The sequence below is a fragment of the Spea bombifrons genome, chromosome 6, assembly GCF_027358695.1.
Source record: "Spea bombifrons isolate aSpeBom1 chromosome 6, aSpeBom1.2.pri, whole genome shotgun sequence".
In the NCBI taxonomy this organism is placed as follows: domain Eukaryota; kingdom Metazoa; phylum Chordata; class Amphibia; order Anura; family Pelobatidae; genus Spea; species Spea bombifrons.
The window spans coordinates 9,404,869-9,419,936 of NC_071092.1; the positions used below are offsets into that span (position 1 = coordinate 9,404,869).

The 15,068-nt window shown below is 41.4% G+C and overlaps 2 protein-coding genes across 2 annotated transcripts; one reads left to right on the forward strand and one right to left on the reverse strand.

Annotated features, from left to right (window-relative positions):
• The first annotated feature begins 1,200 nt into the window (after positions 1 to 1,200).
• On the forward strand, positions 1,201 to 8,880 carry CRBN (cereblon). The gene is made up of 11 exons (XM_053469193.1): positions 1,201 to 1,340; positions 2,724 to 2,827; positions 3,110 to 3,312; positions 3,691 to 3,840; positions 4,235 to 4,400; positions 4,991 to 5,053; positions 5,743 to 5,827; positions 7,104 to 7,219; positions 7,294 to 7,358; positions 7,490 to 7,621; positions 7,889 to 8,880. Exons 1-11 carry the CDS (start codon positions 1,271 to 1,273, stop codon positions 8,073 to 8,075), a joined length of 1,341 nt encoding a protein of 446 aa, XP_053325168.1. The 5' UTR covers positions 1,201 to 1,270; the 3' UTR covers positions 8,076 to 8,880.
• TRNT1 (tRNA nucleotidyl transferase 1) lies at positions 8,705 to 14,385 on the reverse strand. Its single transcript, XM_053469194.1, has 8 exons — positions 14,318 to 14,385; positions 14,021 to 14,129; positions 12,394 to 12,587; positions 11,742 to 11,880; positions 11,441 to 11,567; positions 10,392 to 10,585; positions 9,650 to 9,903; positions 8,705 to 9,392 (listed from the first exon to the last, which is right to left on the reverse strand). The coding sequence occupies exons 2-8, from the start codon at positions 14,121 to 14,123 to the stop codon at positions 9,129 to 9,131; spliced, it is 1,275 nt and encodes a 424-aa protein (XP_053325169.1). The 5' UTR covers positions 14,124 to 14,129; positions 14,318 to 14,385; the 3' UTR covers positions 8,705 to 9,128.
• Positions 14,386 to 15,068: the final 683 nt, after the last annotated feature.

Consider the following 15,068-nt stretch of genomic DNA (forward strand, 5'->3'; position numbering starts at 1 on the left):
TTTATGGGATTACTTTAAACATTAGTGATACAAAGAAATCCTAATCATACACAAGATTTATGACCAGACAAAAATAATTCCAACCAACCATGTCATGTAATGGAAGTAACAACTGAAATGTAGAAAACATATTGTTAAATATATGATATATATGATGAATTTAATTAGTACTCGTTCCAGGCTTGGGTACAACTCTACTTCCTAAGCAAACATATCCTTCTTCACCACTGTGGCAGCAGCTAAAATGGTATTTTTTCAACTTCTGGACTGGGAAATCGTAATTTCCTTTCTCGTTTTGCTTTACAATGAGCATTGTGTTTGTGTATTAAACACCAGCAACAGCTGCACAAATATCCAACCCTTTCTCACAACTGGACCACCATCCAAATCACCAATAACCGAAGTGTAAGATATGATCACAGTAGCGTAGAATAGGCAGAAGTCAACTCCTTGAGGATCTGCTCCTTCATCCTGAGACCCTGAGGTCGGGGCAAAAACCTAGAAACTCAGGATCAAACACTGGGAATTCCAAGGTATGGGTTTAAGAAATTACAGTTTCTGAGATAAAAATCAGCCTTGGCACCATAGACTGTTTGTAGAGAACCTGAAACAAATGAACGTATTGGTATTGAATGTACAATATTCCATAGGATCCGGTTGCAGTAATCATTTCATGGCCCCTATTCATCCATACAACCCCAGACGAGGTTAGAAAAGGGAGTAATCGTCTTATTCTGGCGCAGGTAATAATAAAATAATCATCATCATCATCTTTACTATTATTATTGATTTTGTTATTAATTTTGTTGATGTCATTATTATTGATGATGTTATTATTATTGAAGTTATTATTATGATGATTATTGATGTTATTATCATTGTAGATGTTATTATTATTGATATTATTGATGCTGTTATTATTATTGATATTATTGATGCTGTTATTATTATTATGGATGCTTTTATTATTATTATTATTGATGTTGTTATTATTATGGATGATTTTATTATTAATATTGTTATTATTGATGCTGTTATTATTATTGATGTTATTATATTCCTCCCACTAGTCCCCAGTGTCTTCTTAATAAGAACAAGTTGTGAATATTCAATTTATGCCAAAATCAAACATTTTTCAAGCTAAGCTACACGAGACCGAGGCTTGTACCGCAGAGTGGGCGGAGCAGCGTGGGGGCGTCACGGGTTATGTGGGCTCGTCGGCTATTGGTTTCTTGCAATGGTTCCCGGAATGCACCGCGGGTAAACAGGAATGGCGGATGAGGAAGGAGAGGAGGATCCCGGCTTCAACAACATGGGAAATCAGCTGCAACTTATCCCGGGTAATGACGTCATCCGCCAATCTAAGCTTTCGGAGCTGTGACGTCAGAGGGATACAGGGAGATGTCCATGTGACTTAGTTTGTCACATGAGTAAAGCTGGGACCCCTGACCTTGCACATGGATGTACGACACGGATCTTAGGATCTCCTGCATTACGGTGTTTTAGGCTGGGCTCAATTTAAGTCGTATGGATGGATAGGTGGGGCAGTTACAATGACAGGACCACCGATATTAGATTTGGGTGGGCAAATATATGTGGAATTTAGAAGCCAGGCAGGTAACTTTTGGAGTCGGGGGGAGGGGCGGTGGGTTTGGCAGCTAAAGGTATCATTAGAAGAGTCAGCACTGGGCTAGCCAGCCCTGTCATCTGCCCAGCGGTCCCAGCCACATCCATGACACATGCATGTAATGGCACTATTAATAGCTGTATGTACGTCTGCATGTGTAGCTCCATCGAGCGCCACGGCATAAAGTGTGTGTGTGTGTGTGTGTGTGTGTGTGTATATCATACTGTATTCTGTTTATATATATATATAGAGATAATACGATGAAAAATAAACCAAAATGCAAAGCAGAGAGACATGTACGCTTTGTATTAACCCTTTGTAAGCCGTGCAGGGTGTTTTTCCTTTTTTTCCTCATACGCATCCAGTGTTAAAGCAGATCTATTATCACCCCGTATTACAGGCACCACATTTAGCGCAGTCATATTTTTGCAGAGCTGCTTACGGAAATCATATACTGCAGGGTTGATTTACAGTAAAATAATTGCTTCGGCTTTTTTTTGTTAATATTCAGAATTATAGAGCCAGTGTCATCATCCAAATCCTGAAACTAGTGAGAATAAACCCAGAGTCATTGGTCTAGGACTTAGATTGCGACTTCGCCATGACTAAAGTGACATGATGAAGGAGCGTTTATAAAAGACACATCCTGATCACCCGTGATTATAACATCACCCTCCGCTATGCAAATTCCTATGAAATGTGAAGATTTGGCCATTCTTGATGTAGCCTATCAGGGGTATCGGGTTCTGCACAGGGATCTTAGGATCACAAGAACAAATACAGTGGCGGTATTTGTTCGCGTGTTGCTTGTCATATGTAGTGAAAACCACACGCATAGAAACTCATAATTTGATGGCAACCGAGAACCATTCAGCCCATCGAGTCTGCTGTTTTTCCCGATGCCCCACCTCAAATGCATGCTGATTAATTATGATCACCAAAGGGCTTGCATCAAGAGCAATCCGTGGAACATTAAAAAAAGACTGGAAATGGAGTGCGTTAACTTAGGTGGTTAGGAAGTTGCAGGTAATTGTTTGCTATATTAAATGCTAGGAGTACAGAGTCACCATATGCATGATATCTTTTTTTCCTACAGAAAGCGATGAAGAAGATGCCATGGAGCTGGAGGACGAAGATCCAGCAGACAATGAAACATGCAGCATCATCAATTTCGATACCAGCCTGCCAACCTCACATGCGGTGCGTGTTTGTGCGTGTTTTTGCGTTTTTTTGGGCATTATACAGTTGCACTCATAGAGAAAGAACATTAACGTTTTTGCTCCATCTAAGCAAACGTTATTCGGGACAGGTGGTGGTGGTTGTACCTTCTTCAGTGCTGCATTGGGACAATGCCTCTGTTTATTCTCTTAAGAACGGGATGGAGCCTGCGTGGCTTCTACTGTGGGTTGTCTTTGAGTTGATGTCCACATATGCTGTCATATCTGTTCTTGCTATAAGATTTTGTCCGATGTCTCCCCGCAGTACCTGGGAGTGGACATGGAGGAGTTCCATGGGCGCACACTCCACGATGATGACAGTTGTCTGATGATGCCGGTCTTGCCGCACATACAGATGATGCTAATTCCAGGTCAGACGCTGCCTCTGCATCTTTCCAGGCCCCAAGAAGTCAGTATGGTGCGTGGCCTCATCCAGAGGGACAGAACGTTTGCTGTGCTGGCATACAGGTGTGCAAGGAGGGTGGCTTCATAAGAGGACATGTTTGCAACTTGGATCCAGGCATGTGGGTGTGTAAGACAGGACAAGCTGTCTATTTTCAAGAAAGAAGATTGTCATGAATAGATAGCTTTGGGTGTGTTAGAACTTAGTTAAAGTTAAGAGTAAGGAGCCCTTCTTGGTTTATTAATGTCATCATGCGCAATAAGATGGTTACTGACTGTGGATGTTGGGAATTGTTGTACAGCAATCGCTTTGAAGGCATCTTTACCTGTTTTTGGTGTGTTTCATCCACACAATACAATATTTGTAAATAATCTACGTAGCTAATGATGAGGTTTTATTCATTGACTGTTTCTGGTCTGTCTTCTGTTCCTTTTGCTATGTAGTGACAGACTACAGAGAGAAGCTCACTTTGGAACAACTGCTGAAATCTACGCCTATCGAGAGGAGCAAGAATATGGCATTGAAACTGTGAAAGTGAAGGCGATTGGACGGCAGAGATTTAAAGTCCTGGAAACAAGAACACAGACAGATGGGTGAGGAGGAAGCAACCTGGGAGGCAGATAACAGAAGTGAGCAAGATGGTGCCAGGGAATGAAGAGCAGACAGTGTTGCTGATTTTGAAGGCTAAATGTAAAGTGAATCGGATGGAAATAAAATGTGGTTCTTGATTTAGTTAAAGGAGATCTTAAGTAAGGAATTAGAAGTGGCATTGCATAATGAAAAGCAGTGCTGACATGCGGGGTTGGGCAAAGTTTAGAAGGAATCCGGCTAGAAGAAATAAGAGGTTGAAAATAGTTCAGTTATTGAAGGAAATATATCTAGAATACACAATACTGAAGAAGACAATGAGAAGTTGGTCTCTTTAAATAAATGAAGGGGCTCCAATTTAGCAGCAGAACTTATGTTTTCTTTTTGTGTTTTTTCTAGGATACAACAGGCGCGGGTGCAGATCCTGCCGGAAAGGGTCCTGCCGTGTCCCATGGCATGCGTTCATTTGGCCTCTCAGAGCAGACACCAACTCATCCCAACTCTGAAATCAGTTAGCGGTCGGAGTCAGCAGAGCCTCTGCCAGCGACTACACAAATATCGCAGGGTACGCCTCTCTGCTACGTAACTTTATGCATGTGAGCGCACAAGCGTATATTAAATTATCTCATGTATACACATAAAGGATGCATACCTCTTTGAAACTCCATGGTCATTGGATGGTTTGTTGTATGTCAGATAAAGCATCCGCCACAAGGACACCAATGAAGTGGCCCAATTTTGGAATGGTTTGGGGCTTGTTTTTTTTTTCTCCCATTCCACTCTGTACCCTCCTCTCGTTTCCTACCCTACTTTCTTATTATACATTAAAAAAAACCTTGTGGAAGTAATGTTAAATGTTGACTTTTATGTGATGATCAAATTATCTATTAATGTAAGTTAATAATTGGTCTACAGAAAAGGTATGTTGCCTATTATAGGTGAGTTCTATGTACCCACATCACTATTCATGACCCATGCGAGCTCTTGCTAGAAGCAATGAGCTGAGCCTGCTGAATCCATGAGATTACTCTAAACATTATAAAGGCTCAGCTCTGCCCTTTTTTGGCTGGAGAATCTCGCTGGGATTATTTCTGATTTCTGTTACTTTGATTTTGCACAGAACTCTTTATGACTTCCCTTTTAATGTTCACACAGCGTAAGTTCCTAGGTGCCAGCCTGACCGCCTGGCCTTCGTGGCTGTATGCATTGTATGATCCCGTGAGTATCGCCTTGCCAGACACTGCAGCACGTGAGCGGTAGCTTGTGTGTTAATGTACTAACGAGCTGTAAGCAGAGTATGAACTGTATCACTGTTGATTTTTGAGGCTAATTCATGGTATAGGGAATAAAATCAGAATTACCATTAAAAATAAAAAAAAAATTGATATATGCAATTTAATCTATTTGTGGTTTATGTAAATACACTTTAAATAAATAAAAAATAGAGGATGGATATTCATTATCCTAAAATAATAATGCCGTTATTTAAATTCTATAGGATACGCATTGCATTCTTAATGAGACTTTTTCTGTTTAGAATTGTATATATAGCTAGTGCCCCATCTACTTTACCATCTTTTTCTTCTGAAAAAGTGTATCCCCCCCCTTATTTTTCTTGCTTTAGAACTTATATGTTGCTCCTTATTGCGTTTATGGGATGAGAACATACACTGATCTATGTGGGTGATCTAACTGGATAGGCCATGAACACGTGTGCTCAGGGTCTGTCCGATGTATATTTCTTGTGCATTGAAAGTGAGCTTGACTGCAGATTCGATGGGCCGCGTGCTCGCTTGAGCTATGTTGTTGATTGGATTGGCCGGGCCTTTTGTGTTAACCATGTAGGGGGGGCGGCAGTTAGTTCTATACCTTAAAAATTATAACGTGAGGCTTTTGTTATTCACTAGGATTCCCTTATGGAGCGAGTGAAGCGGCAGCTGCATGAGTGGGACGAAAATCTGCGTGATGATTCGCTGCCGGCTAATCCAATCGGTGAGATGTACAACTGCCTGCTTTACACCTTTTAAACCATCTCTTCCCGAGCGTGGATCCAGCTTTCTTACTCTGTGCTGAACTCTTCTCCGTGTTTTGTATTTTATCCTTTGTTGTATGTTAACTCATCGCTCTCCCGTTCTGTATGTCCGGAGCTGGGCATCGAAAAATACTGCCTCTTGTCTGCCGAGTGACAGCTCTGTCCCTTTATATATCCTAAAAAATCTGTCCAGGTAATCAAACATATTCACATTTGTGAAACTAACAAAGTGCTCATTCACGGAGGAAATAGTGACTACTTTTAGGACCTGGATTCTTCTTAATACATTTTAATATGTTATTTAATAGATTTCATACTCAAATTTGTGTATTTTTTAAGACACCTGTTTGAGATGCATATTTTGATGTGCAGTAGGGACTCACAGCTTCACGCCACCGTATAGCTTCCTCCCAAGGTAAAGCAACTCGATAGTCCTGGTGTGTTTCGGTGAAACTGATTGATTCTAATACTAAAACACACTAAGCTGGAGCAGGGTTTTGAGCCCCGTCACGTCTCCATTGTTGACTCAACACATACTATTGTGCCAGGTGCATGGTTTCCATTTTTTTGATCATACATTCAGAATTCACACAGCCATTTTTATAAGTAACATTCTCATCAGCCGGGCCCAATTGTGCTCTCATGTTCCAAATTCTGTGTCCTTCTCTAGGTTTGTTCCCAAACAATTCCATCTTCCTTGTATCAGCGATTTTAAGCCCTGCTTCCCCTGGTTAAAGAACTTCTCAACCAGTCCCCTAAATTCATACTTTCCCTTTAGAATCCGTGTATGATCGCTCAAAACTCAACCAAAAGACAGGTATGCCCAGAAAAACGACATGCATCAGACAACCAACCTTCAAGTCGTTACAGCTTGATTCTGTTTTAATGTGAAACGGCACATGGCGAGGATAAAGTCTTAACACATTTCACATATAAGTATATACGTGTTATTTTAAGGTGTAACACACATTTTGCTCATTCCCACCTCCATTGTGTGCTGTTCACATTAAGATGCAATAAAGTTCTGGCAATTTGAAAGATGACCTCCTTATTTATGGAGGTGCCTGTTTAGGTTGTTACTGGGCCGGAACAGATATGTTCACCGGGCCCCCCAGTTTGACTTGTCATGATTAAGCCTAACTTTTGACTTTGTCAGAGTTGTTTCTTTGTGCTGCCGCTTCTTTCTTACGATCCCTGTACAGTTGATGTTTTTCTGACTTCTCTCTCCTTTTTCAGATTTTTCATACCGGGTAGCTGCTTGTTTGCCAATAGACGATGGTCTGAGAATCCAGCTTTTACAGATTGGAACTGCGATCCAGCGGCTGCGATGCGAGTTGGACATCATGAGCAAAGTGAGTGCTTGCCTTTGGACGTTGCCCTCATGTTCTTTTAAAAGTCCTCTCCCTATAACTGTTTCTTTCCCCAGTGTACGTCTCTCTGCTGTAAGCACTGTCACGACACAGAGATCACCACCAAGAACGAGATATTCAGGTGAGAGCAGAATATGGGGTGCAGTCTGTGTGGCAGCTTTGGCTTCATACGGGCATATACATCAAAAGATGGTAAGCCCTATCTGTATGTGATAGTTGGGTTCTACAGACCTCTGATCTGTTTACTTGCAGTCTCTCGCTTTCGGGTCCGATGGCAGCGTATGTGAATCCTCATGGTTACGTGCATGAGACATTGACTGTCTACAGAGCCAATAACTTGAGTTTGGTAGGACGACCTTCCACAGAAAACAGCTGGTTTCCGGGGTGAGTAGATGGTCTGTGTCCATATGCTCCTCAGGTATGGTGACACTTTTCCTGTGTAGCATGTTTGTTTGTTTGTATATATGTATATGTGTATATATATGTATAATTATACAGATTGTTTTTCTTTAGGTATGTGCCTAGGTGGAAAATATTTGACCTTCCAACAGATGTTACAGTGTGCAATGTCTGTTTATTGAAATAACCATCCTTACACTATGTTTATCTTAAATCCGGACTGTTAATTCCCCATGTTTCTTGCCGTTGCAGGTTTGCCTGGACAATCGCCCAATGTAATGTCTGTGGAAGTCACATGGGTTGGAAGTTCTCCGCAGTCAAGAAGGATCTGTCGCCACAAAGATTTTGGGGCTTGACGCGTTCTGCTTTGCAGCCTCGTATCCCAGAGGCAGAGGATGGTGAAAGAGGACAAGATCATTCGCCAATCTTATGCCTGTGATATCTCTGTCAGCATGGGGTGACTGCACTTACTGCTCCGCTTTGTTTCCCGATGTCGGCTCTGCCCTTCGCTCCAGCACTGCAGCGAGTTGAATGTAATGACTGCGGGATTGTCCTCTTTTCGTATGGTTTTGGGAGTACAACATCTGCTCACCTAGAAGGTGTCTGACTGTAAGAATGGCACATAAGGTCTTGACATGCAGCTGCCAGAGGAAATTATCAGATTTTGAGACCCATAACAGCCCAGCTTATATATTATATAAAAAAATCACCTCTGTAGTGTTTAAGGCTTGTCGCTCAGACTTCCGCCACAGTCCTTTGTTGTATCACCAGCCTTTCTGGACATTTGTGCCTCTACCTAGCCTGTTCCTTCATTCTCTAACCCGGGCTTTACTACACTATGGAGCAACATATTTCCCTTTATTGTTTATATTTGATGTTGTCTGCTTGGCTCTCGCCATTTAGTGGGAGCAGCGGGTTCATTTTTCATTCTGGTAACGCACAAAGTGTGTCACGGTTCATATCTGCCTGAGTATGTATATAATCATCTCAAAGAGTATGCATGGAAGAACAAGTCACAAAAGAGCCAACCACCCCCTCCCTATAACATGGTCAAAGGAAAAAGAAATATCCTGTGACAACAGGCGCAAACATCTTTATCTGTTTGGAACATTATGCTTGAACCACGTGCAACATATGGGCAGGGATTTGTTTTCTTGTATACATTGTTGCTCTGTTTAGTAGGAGAACTGCACAAATAGTAGTAATATCTAGATGATACAAATAAATGGAATATCGAACCCAAAGGTGTGTATACTGGGGGGGGGGGTACAGTCTTTCCCTTTCATTCCTCTAGTGTAGAACATCCGTTTATACAATCAAATGAAAATTGCTTATAGGGCACTTCTTTTGCCAAATACCGACAGTGGGTGATTGTGCTACACTTTAGTTTGACCAGTCACATACACTTTGTGTGGGTGCTTCCACACAGATGTTATCAGTCATTAAGGCTCTGAATGGTTCAGAGGTTCAAAACTTGGTTTATGCTCAGTTATTACACTAAGGATCCTTTTTCGTGTCTAATGCTGTTCAAAAGTTCCTCTTTGGTAGTCTGATAGCCACTTTCTTTCCAGCATTCTCGTAGCTCCTGAAGAATGCTCCCGATTTCTTTCCCTGAAGAAATACCTATTCGTCTGAGATCATGGCCACTGACCGGAAAGCGAGGCAAGCTCCAGCGTTCCATCTCTCGGAGAAGCTGCTCCTCGCCCTGGTATTTAAGAAGTTCACAAACCTTTCTGTGGGCATCAGCCTCCCGGGACTGAAAAAGAGGAAAATGATTATAAGAAGGGTTACACGTCTCAGAGTAGCAGAGGGAGAATAAAACAGGGATCAAAAGGATCCGAAAAACCGCGAGTTTCACATGAATAGTATCCAACACGTACTGTTCAAGCTGTTCATCAACTCCGGTTCAGCCTGTATCCTCTAAGAACACTGGCTAAACAGACTGGATGTTGGACAACAGCTGGGAAGGTACCTGTTGCATACCGGGTTACTAGTAGTATTTGGCACACTCACATCAATCACGTGATCCTGATACGGTTTGAGAGGGACCGAGTCTTTTGGGTCAGCAGTCAACTCTCTGCGATGCTTCAGTAAAAACAATCCCATGTTCCTTTCCTCCTTTGAGATCTTCAGACGCAAGTCCAGTTTATTCACAGCGTCCGGGTGAGAAAATAGAGCACTCAGGAGAGTCAAAGGTTTAGGAGACAGGCGCTCCGCACGTGCGCAGACTTTGGCAAACTCCTCCAAGTTTCCATCCTCGGGTAAGCCTGGCAGGACAAACGTAACATGTCATGGGATTATTAACATTAAAATATCTCCGTTAACATTGTTTCTATTGCTGTGAAACCAAGGCTAAAGTGGCATTTTGAGGCAGGAGTACTGGACAATTATATTTCACTATATAAATAAGAATATTCTTAAAAAGACTTACATATCTTGTTTGATTTACCAATGCCATTGTTGATTTTGCATTTGTAAGACAGGAAAGACATTAAAGTTACCAGAGGTTATTTTTTTTATCATAGGCTGTGATCACAGCTTTCTCTAACTGCTCCGACAAAAACGAGGGCAATTAACAATGGACTCGTTTCCATGACCCGTCTTAAATCCAGAATTTTGCTGAAAATGAATATTGCACACTACATTCAGTCATACAAGTAAGCAATGGACTATTCGTCTGCACCTATAATATTTCTCACGCATGACCCAAGTAGTTTAGACAAAAGGTATGGTTGAAAACAAAGGAAACACCTACCTACATGAGGTGCCACGCCAAGTTCATACATGATCTGGATCAGATGGTTAACATGGTTTCCTTCCAGGATTTTCTTTAATTCCACCCAAATCCGCTCCCCGGAGATGCCGCTCAGGCCAGGTGCACTCTCTCGGATGGCATCCAGAGTTTCTTTTGTGTGAATCCCAGGGCGTTCTGCAATCCTTCCATAAAACCTGGAATCCAAAGAATTTGATCATAAAAGGAACCTCAAGAAAACAAAACATCAGTAGTACTGTGTTGTAATTTTAGGAATCTATCAAACATTGAGAAATAATAGAGCTACTCAGGGGAGGGCTGGCAATTTCTGGCTATGCAGGACTTGGAGCCAAGTGGCTTCATGCCTGACCACCGTAACCAAGACAAGTGGGTCTTGAAGTCTATCTTCAGATCAGGTCAGATATGATGATAATCCTATACACTGCTCAGTCAACAAAAGCTTTTTTTTCTTTAAATGTATTTTAACCACTTCAGCCCTTGAGGTTTCATAAACCAAAGGACCAAAATATTTTTTTTTGCTGAACACACATTTTGTTCAGGAGAAGTATGGGCTTCTTCAAATATAATATAAATACATAAAACATAATAATTATTAGTGATAATAGATAAAAAAAATCTATACTAAAATAGAAAAACAAACAAACAAACCAACATTTTCTGCACTGTAAGTGCCATAGCTGAACAATGACCCAATTTATGTTCAGCAACAGCTCCCGATTACAGTCATAACCCAGGGATCAGGCTTTTTACCAGCCAGTTAATCTCACAACAGATTAGCTGGCAGCACGCGGGCCCTTGAAACATGGTAGCAAAGAGCCACATTAAGATGCCCGCTCCATGGGCTTTAGTGTTTAGGAACTAAACAGCACTCTCCTGCGCTCTATGGGATACCAGAGTGCCACTAAGTATATAGTATGTAGTTGCCACTTCAGCCATTCTGGGCCAGCTGCATACCAAAGGGTTAAACTTGGTCCGAAAAGAGTTCTGCAGTTACTTAGAAAAGAACTAAAGCAACAATATGTCCAATAAACCTGAGGTAACGCAGAATTCGAAGATAATCCTCTTGTATTCTCTGGGCTGGGTTGCCAACAAATCGAACACATCTGTTTTTCAAATCTTCGTAGCCATTAAAGTAGTCATACAGCGTCCCATCAAATCCTATAAGACAGAAGAAAGCTCTGAGGGAAAAAAGCTTGTATTCCAGGAAAGAAAAAAGGCTCCATATTCACAAAATCAACGTACCAACATATCATCATACCCAGGAACATACATTGTGACTGGCTAAGGGGTTCTTGATGAATTATAACAAGTGTGTATTTGGTTGTAAGTTACCTAGGAACATGGAGTTTATGGTTAGGTCACGTCTCTCTGCGTCCCTTTCCCAGTCTGTGGTGAACTCCACCTCTGCGTGGCGCCCATCTGTTATCAAGTCGACCCGCAGGGTGGTGACTTCAAAGTTCTGTTCATTAATCTGAGAAAGGCAACAATTAATAATAATAATAAAAAAAAAGTTTACTACAAAAGATGTGGACAAGTCAGCGAAACAAAAACAAGTCACAAAAAGGTGTGACAGTGATCACACACAACAACCAAACTTTGGAGAAATACATAATGTGACATCTCCATAAAGCCATACACAAGCTGTGCCCAAACTCATTATGGCATTTTAAAGGGTGCTACGTTTATATATCAGTTGGGTAACAGTAGTAGGGAAGTAGTGGTGGAATCTAATAGAACGGAGCAATAACATACACTTGATGAATAAAGAAATGAAGACACAGGGCTACCTTTGAGCCAGAGATGAGTAAGGACAAAGACACATGGAGGGCAGTTGAACAAACACACAAGGTGTGTGGCTCCAGATAACAAAAGATATATGGGGTGGGGGGCAGATAAAAATAATTGGTAAGTTGGATGTGGTGGCAATGGAAATAGACAGGCGTAATAATGACTCCCAGTGAGCCTCCATTCTGACATAACTCACCCTAGCAGTAACCGTTCCATGCTTCTCGCCCTTGTTATTAATCATTCGGATTCCAGCTTTGATGAATATGTCTTTCATTTGATCTGGAGTAGCTGTCGTTGCAAAGTCTACATCATGGGGCTGCTTCCCAGTAAGAAGGTCGCGGACGGCTCCTCCAGCTATGCGCAACTCGTACCTCTCCTCTGCAAAGAGATCTAAAAGAAAACTTCAGCAATTAAAATCCGATCATATTATGAATATTTCAGACAAATAAAAAAATACCCAGAAACAAAATGCAAAAAAGCTAGTATATCCACTAAAGTCTGGTTACAGAAATAACACGACTGACGTAACGTTGCCCCAACAATTCAACAGTCAACCAGACACAAACCTGTCATATCACAAAAAGAATCTCATTCAAAAATCATGAAAAAAAAATACTGAAAAAACGTGCAAAATAAAAGCCATAAAAATTCTGATTCCCGGGTTGCTGCTAGAATAACAATGAATATTGGGGATTCCGTCACACTATATGGCCATTTATTGCTTAGCCCGACACTACGTCAAAAGTACCCCAAGCTCGGTGAGTCCTATCTCAGTTTTCATGGCTATATTGCAGGGGCGCCCAAACCTGCGGCACTCCAGCTGCTGCAGGACTACATCTCCCATAATGCTTCAGCTAAGGGGCTGGCTGAGGAGGATGGGAGATGTTGTCCTGCAGCAGCTGGAGTTCCGCAGGTTGGACGCCCCTGCTATATTGGCTACCAACGAGCTGAGGAGGGGACTGCACTGTATTTTAACCCAAATGAGACTAAGGCAGTATGATGTTCTTTTTAAATCCATCCTTTCTGAAACAGTATAATTGGTTACAGTTTTTAAGCAAAATCCAGGAATATTGTTACATGCAATTTTACATGTAACATCAGGATAGCAGGTGAATTTGTGGGCATGGTGTAGTTTTGAGTCATCCGGTGCCCTTATTACATACATTATTGCTCAATTATAAAACGACCCTCCAAAATTTGAATATTAATTTAGGAAAAATGAAAAAGCCTGAATATAAGACAACCCTATAAGAATTTTTACTAGTAAATGTTAGTTCAAATGAAACTATTTTTTCACATTTAATAAAAACTATGATTGAGAAAAATGCATTTTTGGTTTTCATTTCCTTTTATTTGCAAAGCTGCCCCCCAGTTATGCACATCTGCTCCACAACTTGCTACTCTGCATTCCAGATTTGCCTTATACCCCCCTATATGCCTTATACCACCTATATGCCACTCTACCCCTAGATATGCCTTATACCCCCAGTGAAGATCACCCCTATATGCCACTCTGCGCCCAGATATGCCTTATACCCCCTTTATGCCACTCTGCCCGCCAGACATGCCTTATACCCTCTATATGCCACTCTGCCCGCCAGACATGCCTTATACCCTCCCTATTTGTAACTCTGCCTCATACCCCCCTACTTACCACTCTGCCCCCCAGATATGCCTTACTCCCACCTATTTGCCAATCTGCCCCCCTGATATGCCTTATATTCAAACGTTAAACAAGTTAGCCAAGTCCGCTTGGGGGGGGGTGTAAGTCAATGACACCCCAAAGATGCCCTCACATTGCACCTATTGTTTCAGTGACTCACCTGACAAAGTCTTCAAGCCCTCGGTGAACAAAGCTTTAAACTCTTCAGACTGGACCCTCATGGTGGAGAGCTGTCTGCTGAAAGTCCACACCCGTCCCAACATCTAACCCTTAATATGGGGAAAAAATATTAATTAATATAATAAGCTCACGTGTTATACGAGTATCCAGGGCGCGCTGTACACGTTGCCATGGTCACTATGTATTCCTAAGTTATGCTTACTATCTGTAACTGCTCCTACCCCGCTACTGAACACGTCTGTGATATAATTCCAAATTCTCGTGATTATTTTAATACCTGACGATCAGCTAGTGCGATGTGACAGGAAAGCACTTCGACATCTCCACTTTCAATCAACTTCCGCCAGGCTGGATGTCATCACATTGCGCTTAGGAGATGTAGAGGTCACACTGCGTTCCACACCGCCATATTGCAGCTGGCAGTCGGCCGGGCTTTGTAGTTTTCACGGCGCCATCTTTCGGCTGGCATAATGCTTTGCATGGGAGTTTAGTGACAAAAATAAAATAACACTTTTTTAAATTGTAACAATGTTCTTGAGAGGTTCAGTTCAGTGAAAAATGGCGCTGGAGACTTAACTTTATAAATGTATATTATAATATTATTAATAATAATAATAATTATTATTATTATGATTATATGAATTACAGTGTGGGTAGCTGTGTAAATATTTTTAAAATATTTTTTTCCCAGTGCTTATAATATACCCTTAAATGTGTCCCAATGGTCACTTATGCATTTTTTTTCAAGTCAGTGTCATTATTTCATATATATTTTTTATAAATATAAGAGGTTATTGGGGCAGAAACCTGTGACAGGGCAAAACTAGCATATCTAATCACGTCACTCGTTGGGTTCTCTCCTTTTCCCGCACGTGCCTACAGATTAAATAATAATGAATTTAGACGACACCAGGGATCTGACGGTTATAACTGTCTGTATTTGGGATGTGCGGTGATTAATTTCCGTTAAAATGATATCCTATCCTCTTACTTTATTTTATTTTTTGTAAAGTCACATGATCCATGTG